This window comes from Pelophylax lessonae (genome assembly GCF_965119305.1).
Source record: "Pelophylax lessonae genome assembly, chromosome: 5".
Lineage (NCBI taxonomy): Eukaryota > Metazoa > Chordata > Amphibia > Anura > Ranidae > Pelophylax > Pelophylax lessonae.
In genome coordinates, this window is record NC_138772.1 from 470,957,931 (window position 1) to 470,972,921 (window position 14,991).

Here is a 14,991-nt window from a genome sequence, read left to right on the forward strand (position 1 = left end):
GTCGATCAGCAGGTCCCAGCCATAAATCATTGGCAGGTACCTGCTGACAAAAACCTGCTGTAGAAAGAAAAGGAGTAGTCCCTAATGACGCACATCCATGAAATCCTATAGAGTTGGACAGAGTGGCAACATCAGCCTCGACTCCTACCAGGCCACAACCTGGGGGTGGGGCCTGGTAGGACATCAGCTTGAGGTTGCCACTCTGTCCACCTCTATAGGGCATGGCCTGGTAGGAGTCCAGGCTGAGGTTACCACTCTGTCCACTTCTATAGGGTGTGGCCTGATAGGAGTCCAGGCTGAGGTTGCCACTCTGTCTTCCTCTATAGGATTTCATGGATGTGTGGCATTAGGGATCAACCCCTTTTTTTCATGAGCCATTGTAGGAGCCAGGACAGGCTCCATCCCCAGCCAGAACTCTCGACAGCAGATGCGGAGGAGCCCACAATTACACCCAACACTAACCAAGCCCAAGCGGCACACGAAGAGATCATGGGTCAAAATTGCACTGTAGCCAGTGACAGCACAGGTTGGCAGGGGGCGTGCGCAAGTGCGCCCCTAACCCGGAACAGGCTGGATGACATACGTGATCCAACCTGCCCTGCAGTAAATATACTGTGGGCGGGAACTGGTTAAAAAATTTGTGGAAAAATAAATAATGGATCAACTGGTACAATCAACAGGTAATAAATCTATATTATGGAGGACTAAGACTGACTGCATCATATAAGTACATTTACACATAGTCGCACTTTAATTTTGTAATTGCATAAACACCCTGATTAATGCAGTCGCCAATAATGGAAAATAGCTCGTGCCAACTTAGAAAACGTTCTCAAAGCTTGGGCACTGCTTTCTAAACGCCACTGCTACAAACCTATAGCAATTGCAGCCTTATATGCAAAGTGCTTCTAAACCTACCTGCAGCTTGCATTAGGAGAGGTCTTATTCTCTCAGTTGGATTGTTTTGATTTAATGCATTTTAAAGAGAAGTTTTATCCAAGGCTAGTTACTAATACTCACACTCGCTGGGTTCTAGATTTACAAATAATGTTAAATATACCAATCAATAATTTCACATTCAGAGAAAGCAATTCCCCCAGGTATTCCCATAGTCTTTGAATTCGACCATTATATGAAATATTCTGTTTACCGTGGCCTCATTGCAGACTGTGCACTTCACGACATGCTGATGAAGCTTTCCGTCCAAATTAATGAGAGACTGGCACACGCGGCAATTTATTACGGGAACTCCACTGGCATCTGGGCTGGCAATGGCTGTGTATGGAGGAGGTAATTCAGCTGCAGAGAAGAATTATTTTGTAAAAACTGACAGCCAACGTTTGCTGTAAACATCAACTCAGAGCAACAACAAAGCTTAATGATATATAATAAGCACTAATGCTAGCCGGTAATCACATTTATAACATTGCAGATCCAATTAGAGGTTGGTGCGGTAACGAAAGTCAGAAAATAAACTATTAGCAGTGTCTGTTGATAGAAACTGTAGATAACACGACCTTTAATGATCTGCACGTCTAGCAACATTCTGCCGCTTCCTGAATTGGAGGATTGTCAAAAATCAAATGTTCGCTATATGCTTGTTTGGAAAGCAACGTATTGCAAAATAATGTTCCCAAAGGTTACGAACAAAGCTGTGTGCCTCTATCTGGTACATCCTCTCTTCCTGATCAATGCTAGGAAGCTTTCCGCAGAGCTGATATCTTTATTTGCGATTCTAATCCTTAAAACGAATAAGTAGTCTGTTTCAGTGGCGGCTGGTGCTCCCCCCCCCACGACCACACCAGCCCGCACACCATACCCCCCCTGGTTGCCGGCTCACTCACCCCCTGGACATGTGGAGGGCAGGCAGGCAGAGGCGGCTTCCTCCTCAGTCTCCTGTGTCTCCTCCCTCCTCCTCCTCGGCCAACGGCATGGCTTCTCCTTTTGGCTAATCAGTAAACGGGTCTCAGGACCCGCTTCCTGATTGGCCAGGAGGATGATCTGTGTGACAATAGCGATTCGCTATTGTCACACAACTGGGTGGGCTCGGGGCGCAGTGCTCTGCGCCCCGAGCCCACCCTTTTTTGAAGCCTATTAGAGCCTCTGGCTCCAATTACGTGCTTAAAAAAAAAAAAACCATTGGAATCCAACATTGGAAACTGGTCTGTTTAATGTTCTTTATACACTCACCAGCCACTTTATTAGGCACACCTTGCTAGCACTGCGCCCCGAGCCCACCCTTTTTTGAAGCCTATTAGAGCCTCTGGCTCCAATTACGTGCTTAAAAAAAAAAAAAACATTGGAATCCAACATTGGAAACTGGTCTGTTTAATGTTCTTTATACACTCACCAGCCACTTTATTAGGCACACCTTGCTAGTACCAGTTTGGACCCCCTTTTGCCTTTAGAACTACCATAATTCTCTGTGGCATAGATTTAACAAGGTGTTGGAAACATTCCTCAGAGATTTTGGTCCATATTGACATGATAGCATCACACAGTTGTTGCAAATTTGTCAGCTGCACATCATCCATGATGCCAATCTCCAATTTCACCACATCCCAAAGGTGCTCTATTGGATTGAGTTGTGGTGACTGTGGAGGCCATTGGAGGACAGTGATATCATTGTCATGTTCAGGAAACCAGTGGTGAGATGATCTGAGCTTTGTGACATGGTGCATTATCCTGCTGGAAGGAGCCATCAGAAGATGGGTACACTGTAGTCATAAAGGGATAGACATGGTCAGCAACAATACTCAGGTAGGCCGTGGCATTAACCACTTACCGCAAAGTGACGTAGGGGTACGTCGGCAGACTTTGCGGTGTTAGCTAGAGGCACCATCTCGGTACCGTGGTTTAGAGCCGGCTGGATGGAGTCCCGATCTAAGCCGGATGCGGCTTCGATCGGGTCTCCGATGACGTAACCCGGAGGCGGCGTCCGTGACGTCATGTCCGCGTTACTCTGCTGCAAAAGGCGGAAGATTTAAAAAACGACTGTATTCAAAAATGCAGTTTTTGGCTTTTGAATACATGGAAGTGTAGTGGAGGGGTCTGAGGTCTTTTAGACTTTCGATCCCTCCAAAAAGAGTACCTGTCACTGCATATTACTGTCACAAGGGATGTTTACATTGCTTGTGACAGCAATAAAAAAGTGATCAGATTTTTTTTTTTTTTAAAAAAACCTGTGATAAAGTTTAAAAAAATAAATAAATAAATAGGAAAAAAAATAATAATTTTAGCCGCCCCCGTCACCGTTAGCTCGCGCACGAAAGAAAACGTATACGGAAGTCGAGCCGCAAATGAAATCGCTGTTCAAACCACACATGTGAGGTATCGCCACAATCACCAGAGCGTGAGCAATAGTTAAAAAAAAAAAAAAGAGCTACACTCGAACTCTAAACTGGTAACCGTTAAAAATGTTTAAAGCGTCGCCTATTGAGATTTCTATTGACCGTAGTTTGTCGCCATTCCACGGGTGTGCGCAATTTTAAACCATAACATGTTGGGTATCTATTTACTTGGTGTGACATCATCTTTCACAATATACAAAATAAATGGGCTAACTTTACTGTTTAGTTTCTTTTAAATGCAGTGAAATTTGATTTTTCATAATTTTTCCAAAAAAAATGACGTTTTAAAGACCGCTGCGCAAATACCGCGTTACAAAAAATATTGCAATGACCGCCATTTTATTCTCCAGAGTCTTTGCTAAAAAAAAAAATATATATATATATATATATATATATATATAATGTTTGGGGGTTCTAAGTAGTTTTCTAGGAAAAAATACTGATTTTAACTTGTAAACAAAAAGTGTCAGAAATAGGCCTGGGGCTTAAGTGGTTAATTAAACGAAGCTCATCTGGTACTAAGAGGCCCAAAGTGTGCCAAGAAAATATTCCCCACATCATTACATCACCACCACCAGCCTGAACCGTTGATACAAGGCAGGATGGATCCATGCTTTCATGTTGTTTACACCAAATTCTGACCCTACCATCTGAATGTCGCAGCTGAAATCAAGATTCATCATGCCAGGCAACATTTTTCCAATCTTTTATTGTCCAATTGTGGTGAGCCTGTGCCAATTGTAGCCTCAGTTTCCTGTTCTTAGCTGACAGGAGTGGCACCTGGTGTGGTCTTCTGCTGCTGTAGCTCCTCTGTTTCAAGGTTCGATGTGTTGTGTGTGTTCAGAGATGGTATTCTGTCCGCCAGCCACTCGCGATCTCCCGCAGGAGAGGGAGAAAGACAGACGGCTGATGTAAACACAGCCGCCTGTCATTCTCCCTGATGCAAGTACAGAGGCTATACGATCCTGCTATGTAGGATCGTATGTCTCTGTGGTTACATCACAAGCCACGCCCCCCCCCCACAATTAGAATCACACCCCTAGGGATACATTTAACCCAATGATCACCAATAAAGTTAACCCCCTTCCCCGCCAGTGTCATTTTTACAGTAACAGTGCATATTTATAGCACTGATTACTGTATTAATGTCACTGGTACTCCCAAAAGTGTCAAAAATTTCAGCCAGGGGTCCGATCTGTTCGCCGCAATGTTGGAGTCCCGCAAAAAAAAAAATTAATATTCGCAGATCGCCGCCAATACTAGTTAAAAAAAAAAAAAAAACAATAAAAATGACATAAATCTTTCCCGTAGTTAGTAAACGCAATACATTTTGCACAAACCAATCACGAATAATCAACCAACCAAAAATATGTAGCAGAAAACAAATTGGCCTAAAATGTTAAAAAATTTTGATTTTTACATTTTTGTTTTTGAGAATTTCATATAAACAAAATGTGAAAAATATTTTTATTTCAAAAAGTAAAAATTGCACAGGTGATCAAATACCACCAAAAGAAACCTCTGTTTATGGGAAAAAAAAGGACGTCAATTTCATGTGGGTACAGCGTCGCATGACCGCGCAATTGTCTGCTAAATTCACGCAGTGCCAAATCGCAAAATAGGCCCTGGTCTTTGAGCAGCCAAATCCTCCGGGGCTAAAGTGGTTAATGCGCTCCCATGGCTATCAATCAAAGTCAGTTAGCCAATCAGGAGGGAGAGGGGGCGGGGCCGAACGGCAGCTCCATATCTGTATAGGCACACAGAGCTGCATCTCAGTTCGGGTGCCCCCATAGCAAGCTGCTTGCTGTGGGGGCACTCGACATGAGGGAGAGGCCAGGAACAGGGAAGAGGGACCCGAGTAGAGGAGGGTCCAGGCTGCTCTGTGCAAAACCAACTGCACAGAGGTGGTAAGTAGAACATGTTTGTTTTTTTTTTGTTTTTTTCAAAAACGAGACTTTACAATCACTTTAACTACAGAGAAAAATACTCATGGGAGCTTCCATGTGTTGATCCCTTGCTGGCCAGGTGTGATGTGATGCACCTTCACTGATGGAAATGCTGCAGAATGTTGCACCACTGATGATTTAGCAGTGTCATATTAAAATGGCTGTATGTCTATACAATCATTATGCTTCATTTTTTTTTTGTTTTACTGTACCTAATGAACATTTTCAGTTTACATCATTCTATTTCAGTTAAAAAAAATGCTTTAATTCAATGTTCTATGACAAAAAAACATGAAAACTTCCAAGGGGTGAATCGTTTTTATAGGCACCATGTCCAGCCTCTGCTGTGATTGTGCCTTGCTGATCTTTTTTTCAGGTTACATGTTTAATCGCTTCAGTACCAAACACTTTTACCCCCTTCCTGCCCAGGCCAATTTTCAGCTTTCAGCGCGGTCACATTTTGAATGACAAGTTGACAGTCCAAAGTATTTCTCAGTTTTTTTAGGAAAAAAAAAAAACTTTTTTTTTTTTTTTTTATGTTACATACAGTGACCAGAGCAATACAGTGTTACCATAGTAACATTGTACTACTCTGGGGAGGTGATCAGGATTTTTTTTTTTTTTTACACACTGATTGCTTATAGCTGAATTTTATAGTTATAATCTACTATTTTTTCCTGAATGAAAACTATTCATTCAATGTTTACTATTGTGAGCAACAGCTAATCACATGGTACAGATTGGCTGTGACTGGTCCTGTCTGTACCATGTGATCACTGTGACCAATCACAGAGCTCATCACAAATTTACACATGAATAGCATGAAACAAAGCTATTAGTTGTGTACAATTGTCATGTGATCTGATTGGCCACAGCGATCACATGGTACTGGCAGCAGGCCGCTCCAGTGATCTGTCATCGGCCATGTCCGGTGGACACAGCGGGTGACGGATCGCGAAGGAGCATGGCCCATGGCGCGTGCCCGAGGAGCGATCATGGGAGAACGTCATATGATGTCCTCCCAGGAGAACGGTGCTCCCAGGGTTTAATAGACAGGGTCACTCAAAAACATCTGACTTTCCACATTCATCAATGATAAGGAAACAGCCACCAAGCTCTAGGTAACTATAATTAATGTAGTCTCGTTTGCCAGGTCTTCAAGGATAACTCCCTTTTCAAGAGAGAGAAATAAAGTAAATAAAATATAGAGATAGATAGATAGATAGATAGATAGATAGATAGATAGATAGATAGATAGATAGATAGATAGATAGATAGATAGATAGATAGATAGATAGATAGATAGATAGATAGATAGATAGATAGATAGATAGATAGATAGATAGATAGATAGATAGATAGATAGATAGATAGATAGATAGATAGATAGATAGATAGATAGATAGATAGATAGATAGAGAAGATAGAGAAGATAGAGAAGATAGATAAGATAGATAAGATAGATAGATAGATAGATAGATAGATAGATAGATAGCATTTACAATTGCTACACAAGCCAAACTGTATTTTAATGTTATTGCCTTACCTTTGCAACCTGCATCCACTGTAATCTTTTTGTAAAATTCAATGCAGTATGGCAACCCAGAGGCGTTTTGGTATACAGTAAACCCCCCGCTCCATCGCGGTTCAGTTTTTGCGGTCCCGGTATATTGCGGGTTTTTTTTGTAATGTTATTTTACTATATAAATCATTAAAAATGAAATATTTTTGTGTTTTCCATAGCTTTTGCTATGTCTCTCAGTATCTTTTATGTGTTTAAATAAGTTTCTATTGTTTTAAAAATGTGTTTAAAGACCTTAAAATGCTTTTACACATACAGTGACAGTAAAAAAGACATGCCTACAGTGCATTTTAATAGGGTTTTTCTATTTTGCGGATTTTCACTTTTCGCGGCTGGGTCCGGAACGTAACCCCCGCAATGGAGGGGGGTTTACTGTACAGACCTTCCCCTGAAATGTAATTTCCTGCTTGTGTGATTGGCTGACTTTTTTCCCAGAGGTCTGCATAATACAGGTCAGATTATAGGCACCCTATGCAAGACATTTCATTTTTTCCATGGCTCGAAAAGATGTAACAAGTACAGTGTGGTTTTGTTATTGTACGCCAAGCTGATCCATGTGAAGCATGAATTGTAACAAAGATCCTCTTCTCAATTCAACTTATACCATTGACTAGCATTCCTGTTTTTTATTATGATGGTATGGGCACCAGAGTCTTTGCACCATTTACTTCCAACCCAAGAAGATAATATACACAGGAATGTCCTCAGTGGTGGGGTTTTATTGTGGCCTTTCCATCGGGGTGAATAAATCACAAGCCTGACCGTCCTTTACACTGGCAGCAATTCACATGACATTACCATCAGCCTGAGTGGAAGGCAGACAATAGGGATTTAGGCGATAGTCTGCTGAAATCAGTTTTACGTTTTGTGACAGGGAAAAATTTAAAGCAAAGAATCTGGCAGATCATCCACAGGACAAATGTAATGAATGCAGCCTTGGATAATTAGGACAGATATGTAAAGGAGAATGCCAGATATAGTACACAACTCAGGACTAATTATGCACAGTGTGAAGCTATTTACGGCTCTTTTTATGCCTGGAATTAAAAAATATTTCCTCCGAAAATCATACAAAAAATACCGATTTCGGAGCGATCGTACGATAATCTGATCATTAGTACACAGCTTTCCAAAGCCAAGCATGACAGTTCGTCTGAAATTATCCGATGGGACAAACACGAAGATGTATCAGATCATAAGTTTATTGTTTAACCGCTTCCAGACAATTACTGCGGCAGGGCGGCCCTTCGACGCAAAATCACGTAACTGTATGTCATTTCCATTTCTGGGTCAAGCATGCGTGCTGCTGGTGACTTGCTCCCACTGTGATTGGACACAGCGGGGGCCAATAAGCGGATCCGGCGGACCCGATGTTCACTGGCACCCTGCAAATGTTCCCGAGAGAGGCAGAATGGCGGTCTTCCTATGTAAACATGGCAGATCGCCGTTCTGTCAAAGGGGAAGATGGAGATCCTGCTTTTCTGCTAAGCAGGAACACGGATCTCTGTCTTCCCCCAGTCAAAGCACCTCCTACACAGTTAGAAAGTACTCCCAGGGAACACATTTAATCCTTTGATTGCCCCTGATGTTAACCCGTTCCCTGCCAGTGTTATTAGTACATTGAAGGTGCATTTTTTAGCACTGATCACTGTATTAGTGTCACTGGTCCCCAAAAGGTGTCACCTCGTGTCAGATTTGCAGTCCCGCTAAAAACTGCTGATCGCCGCTATTACTAGTAAAAAAAAGTTTAAAATATTAAAATTCCATTAAAATATCCTATAGTTTGAAGACGCAATAACTTTGCACAAACCAATCAATTTACTCTCATTGGTATTTTTTTTACCAAAAATATGTAGAAAAATACAAATTGGCCTAAATTGAAGAAGAAAGTTGATTTTTTACATTTTTTTTTTACTGGATATGTTTTAAAGCAGAAAGTTAAAAAATATTGTTGGTCTTTTTTTGTTTATAGTGCAAAAAATAAAACCGCACTGGTGATCAAATACCACCAAAAGAAAGCTCTATTTGTGGGAAAAAAGGGGATCAATTTTATTTGGGCACAGTGTCACACGACCGCGCAATTGTCAGTTAAAATAACAGTGCAGTATCGCTAAAAATAGCTTGAAGTGGTTAATCAGTACAGTTTTGGTCCGAAAATACAATACATGACATCACTTCCGAATTTTTATTCTGTCGTATAAGAATTTTCGCAACTTTAGTAACCTCCGCATTTTCGATATGAAGACTAGCATGCAAAAAAAATAAAATAAAAAAACAGTTTTCTGTTTTGATGGATTCCACAACATAGCAGCCATTAAATGATGTCTATGGGTTATGGGTCATGAAATGCAAATTCTGTCACAAATAGTAAGCCTATCTTATTTCCAAGGGCAATAGTCAAAAACCATGGTAACCACTTAGGGCTCTTTAACAAAGGTGGCGATAAAAACAGGTGGCTGAACCTGCCTTGGCCGTCCACCCAAATTCTAACAATACAGTCTGACTGAGCTGAGATGCTTTGCTTCATGGCCACAGCATTTTTAACTCAGGTTGCAGAGTGTGACCGGCAGCACCGGCCATTTTGACATATGACAGTGGCTGTGGGGGAGAGCAATCCCTGTCTGCTGTCACAGAATGGGGGGAGGGGTGTTGCATAGCTACATGTTATACCCTAAATACAGGTGTAACATGTTACTAAGGTGAACTTATCCTTTAATATGTTGGGGCAATATAATGCATCAACATACAAAATGTGATTATAATGCGTTTAGTTCAGGGCACATATGTACTTTACGCATGTGATTTGTATGTGCATGAGTGGGTGTTTATCCAGTTCCCCCTGACAGTAGGCATATATGCGGCAGCAGGGAGGGTGGACATTCCTGCATTGCACAAATGTTATTAGGAAATTGTTTCTTTTTTTTGTAATTTTTAATAAAATTGTATTTTTCCTATTTATTCCTTTTTTTTTTACTACTAGGCGGGTTTTAGTGAAATATCAGAGGTCTGAACATACTATAATATTTCACTTTTGAAAAAATTTTGGGACACAGACTAATTAATCTCCTTTTCCATTATGGTCACAGCTGCAATTGCAAACTGAGCATTTTCTGTCCATTCACAAAGAAATACATTTTTATAGACCCTTTAGAGCCGGAGAAAATATACTATTATTACATTATGGTGGCCCTGAAGTGAGACTGTATTCTGGGGAAACAAAGGTATGGAAACTAGGGAAAAAGCAAATCAGGCCTTTCATTTAAATTGGTTCTAAAAGGCAGAAGGTTTTATCTTAATCAATTCTCAGAAGGTATGAACCTCCTGCATGCAGCCCCCCCCCCAGCCCCCTCTTATACTTAACTGAGCCCGATTTCAATCCAGAGATGAGCACGAGAGCAACGTCTCTCTCCCTCCTCATTGGCTTAGAGACCGCAGCGGGAGCCAAGGGCCAATCAGAGCCAGTGAGAAGGGGGTGTGGCCAAGCATGCACAAGTGCCCCCAAAGCAAGTTGCTTGCTATACGGTCTCACAGTCGGGGGGGGGGCGGGGTGAGGAGCCAGGAGCGCCGGCAGCAGACTTCAGGATCAGCCTTGTTTAAGGCCGGATGGCTGAAACGCGTTGGATTTTTTGACTGTTATTCACCTGCAATATTTTAGCTTACTTCCATGGCACTAGCCTTTCTCCCTTTCTGCATGGATTACCCATGGAGGTTTGCAGAGACTTCTCAGGCTAAGTGCTGTGTTCTTGAGGCTCACCAGGCATTACACAGCAGGTAGCATCTCAGATGCACCCGTTCCAGGGGACTTGAGGAGGATCAGGCTGCTCTGTGTAAAACCATTGCACAGAGCAGGGAAGTATAACATGTTTGTTGTTTTAATTAAAAAAAAATGTGCATTTGCAATCTGTAATTGTAAATTTACACCGTGCTATATACTTTCCTTGATCTCTGATCTCATTTCTGAGCCTAAGAGTCCATTCACACTAATACGACTTGGTACGGGAACCGTTTTAATAGGAGCGACACAAGTCGCTCCGACTTAGAAAAAGGGTCCTGTACTACTTCGGGGCGACCTGGAGCGACTTGCGTAGACATTCATTATATGAAGTCCGTGCAAGTCGCGCTGCACGCGACTTCACAGGTCGCCCCCGAAGTCGTGCCACGTTGGTGTGAACCGGTGTTCTAAAATTTTCTCGGACCCGTGAAAAAATCGGACCTCGTCACTTCCGGTGATAGGAGTCTCAAGTGCGCATGCGCACAAGACATTATCTTGGTTTGGTAAACTTATAACACATAGCGGGCAGCTGAATGAGAGGAGGCGGGGCTGAGGTGGGACGGAAGACACCGCCGCGTCATCTGCAGAGCTGAATAGAGGAGGCGGGAGAGGAGCCGGGACGGAGGTGCGGCCGTGTAATATATGCAGGACTTTAGCGACTCCTTGTTTTATTATCTTTAGCAATTATCGTATTATTTATCCTTAGGATTTCATTACATTTACTATTTATATAATACAAAATAAGAAATACTAAATGTAATGAAATCCTAAGGATAAATAATACGATAATTGCTAAAGATAATAAAACATAAGGAGTCGCTAAAGTCCTGCATATATTACACGGCCGCACCTCCGTCCCGCCTCCTCCACCAGCTCTGCATATGTGTCCTCCGTCCTCCGTCGCACCTCAGCCCCGCCTCCTCTCAATCAGCTGTCCGCTCTCTGTTATAATTTTGCCAAACCTCGAAAAATGTCTTCTGCGCATGCGCACGGACGACTCCCATCCGCTGTTTTGTGATGCTCTGTCACCGGAAGTGACGAGGTCCGATTTTTTCACGGGTCCGACAAAATTTTACAACACCGGCACGAAGACAAAAAGTTTCCAAATTCTATTTAAAAATAACAATCAGGCATACATTTAAGATAATGCTTCAATGTTATAAACATATGTCCGGTGCACATATTTCATACCATGTGTGGCTATTTATGACAAAACGGAAAATGGAATTGTATTCATTTATTTTTAGGATCATTTTGTTATTGTGCCCTATTTGGTCATGGTCATGTCAGAAGAAACTGAATATTTGGTAATGACTCTCTTTAATGTTTTAATTTCTGTTAAACCTCACTGTAACCACCTAATTTCTAATAATTGTTGGAAGCCAATTACCAAGATACAAGATGACATGCACCAAATGGCTGTTGTATGGATGCCCCTAGCATCCATCTGCCACAAAAGACATCTTATCTCTTCCTTTTTTACATGAAAATGGAAGGGTATGAAATTGATCATTTAGAGGATATACATACACATATATATATATATAACGATTATAATTAATTATAATTATAATATAAGCTCATAACCACCCTGGCAACTGTCACAAACGAAACTGAATTTTAAAGGAAAAAATGCACTGAAAGAAATATGTAGGCTGCCATTTCCGACTGCGACTCTTGGTTATGCTAACCACCCACCATGCTAACTCATATGGTTTCGAAACGTTCTTATTTCATTTATAAAACAGAGAGTGGATATCAGTATCCACTCGTTTTTTTACTTTACATGGCTATTAATCTCATTCTGGCAAGCATGGTGGTACCCAATGTGTTACATAATCTGTGTTTCCGTACACATGTCCTACACATGTGTACACACATATATGTTTACCACTTGACCCCCCAGGCCTTTTTCTGATTAGTTAGAACCCCAAAACACACATATTTTATATATATATATATATATATATATATATATATATATATATATATATATATATATATACACACACACACATACACACATTATATATATATATATATATATATATACATACATACATACATACATACATATATATATATATACACATATATACACATATACATATAAAGCAGAGGCCCTAGAAAATAAAATGATGGGTTTTGCAATTTTTTTTTCACGTCGCAAAGTATTTGCGCAACAGGTTTTTCAAATGCAGTTTAAAAAAAAAAAATACACTTTTTAAAATTTTAATGCAAAAAACATAACCATATCCCAATTTTGTTGGTAACATTTAAAAGATGTTGTTACACCAAGTAAATAGATAAGCTTAAAAGCCCATTCAGACTAGCGTGACTTGTCAGGCGACTTGTCAGCCTGACAAGTCGCGGTCGGTCGCTCGCCATTGAGTAGTACAGGACCCGTTCTAATAGGAGTGACACAAGTCCTGTACTACTTTGGGGCGACCTGGAGGCGACTTGCATAGACTTCCATTATGTGAAGTCCCTGCAAGTCGCGGTGTACGCTGTGCACCGCGACTTCACAGGTCGCCCCTCGAAGTCGAATCGCCTCAGTATGAACTGGCTCTTAAAATTGCGCACAACCGTGCAACAGCAACAAACGTAAATATTACTAACTTTAGATTTACACAGGAGGTCTCATGCTGGAATTACTGCCCATGATCTAACATTTGTGGTGATAACTCATGTGTGGGATGTAAACATCCCTTGTGACAGCAATATGCATGTGGCAGATACTCTTTATGGAGAGATCTGGGGTCTAGAAGACCACCAATTAGCTGCTAGGATTGTTTTTACAAGAGAGCCGACCGCCGGCTCTAAAAAGTGGTACCCAGGATGATGCTTGCAGACATTCCGTTATAACCACTTGAAGTCCTATATTTGTTTTTTTTTTATTAAATTACTTGTCAAAAACCGTCTCCTTTGTTTTTTTACAGTACACTAGGGGTACTATGTACCCCATGGGGGCCTTTCTTGGCCTGCATGCACAGATAAGGGCCTGGATTTGGGGATGGGGGGGGCTTCACGACATTTTGTCACGTTCCCCTTAAAATCCATACCATACCTAAGTTCCTGTTTTGAATTTGGGAGAGACCCCACACTTTTTTTTGGCCTGGGGTCCCCCTTATGATCCATACAAGACCCGTAGGGATCCTCAAGCTGTTTTTTTCTAATAGCAGCCCTTCTTTTATTTACATTCTGCATCTGGAACCCCATGTCAGCAGATGAGTCATAGTTGTTAAGGACATGGCGGCCGTCTCCATTATTTTTTTTTTTTCAACAAATGAGTCCGAAAATGAAAAAATCGATTTGGCACAACCAGGGCTTTTTTTCTCAGAAAATAGGTACAGGAACTCAGCCACGAACCCCCAAAACCCCCCTCCCCCCCCCCCCCACACACACACCCTTCAAACTGCATCAAATAGTGGGTGTGGTCAAATTTCACTAACAGTGGGAGGGTCTTAAAGGGGCAATGAATACAAGGAGTGTATTATGTACAGAGTGCAGAGTTTGGGGGGGGGGGGGGTTGCACACAGAGTGCAGAATCCGGGAGTGCGCTACGTACATAGTGCAGAGTTTAGGGGTGCGCTACACACACAATACAGAATTCAGCCTTCTTCCACAGCTGCTCACCTCTACATTTCCTGCTTGTGTGATTGGCTTACTACTTTTCTGCACTAAGGCTGCATTCACACTTGAGCGTAGCGTTTTTTACCACGATTTTTACTGCGATTTTTACCGCAATTTTTTCAGGCGTTTTTCATTGACATCTATCAAAAACGCTGGTAATCAGCCCAAAAAGAAGCTCATGTACTTTTTTCAGCTACAGGCGTTTTGCAAAACGCTCAGATGTGAACAGGGGCCATTTAAATGAATGGGGTTTTACTTGTTGGGCGTTTTGGAAGCGTTTCTTTTGAGCGTTTTTGGAGCTGAAAACGCCCAGGTGTGAATGGAGCCTTAGATACAAGTCCGATTTCTGGCATCTCCTGCAACAAAAATGTAATCTTTGGTGAGATACTCCCAATAGGAAAACGTTTAAAGGGATGCAGACCCAGCAGCCTTCCTCATTAGAGCCCTGCAGCTGCCACAGTTGATAGATACTTATGAAACCATTCCCATTTGACCCACTCAGCACAGAGGCACAAACAGTGATTTCTTCAGAATAACAAAAAGGTAGGAATCTGCAACAAAGTTTGGATAAATCCTTGCAATGCACATAGATCACCCAGAGGTGAATGTTTTTTCTCTCAACAAAAGTGGAGTTACGCTTTAAATACATGAATACTTTATAAGCAGTTTTTTTTATTTTTGGGATAAAGGTTTTATATAAATAAAAGC

At 41.5% G+C, this 14,991-nt stretch overlaps 1 protein-coding gene across 1 annotated transcript in view; it reads right to left on the reverse strand.

Moving 5' to 3' along the window:
- PIP4P2 (phosphatidylinositol-4,5-bisphosphate 4-phosphatase 2) overlaps window positions 1–14,991 on the reverse strand; it is a 106,732-nt gene that overhangs the window by 59,040 nt on the left and 32,701 nt on the right. The window contains exon 2 of the mRNA XM_082258436.1: window positions 1,151–1,299. Within this exon, the coding sequence (XP_082114562.1) occupies window positions 1,151–1,299 (149 nt within the window). The remainder of the gene's footprint in view (window positions 1–1,150; window positions 1,300–14,991) is intronic.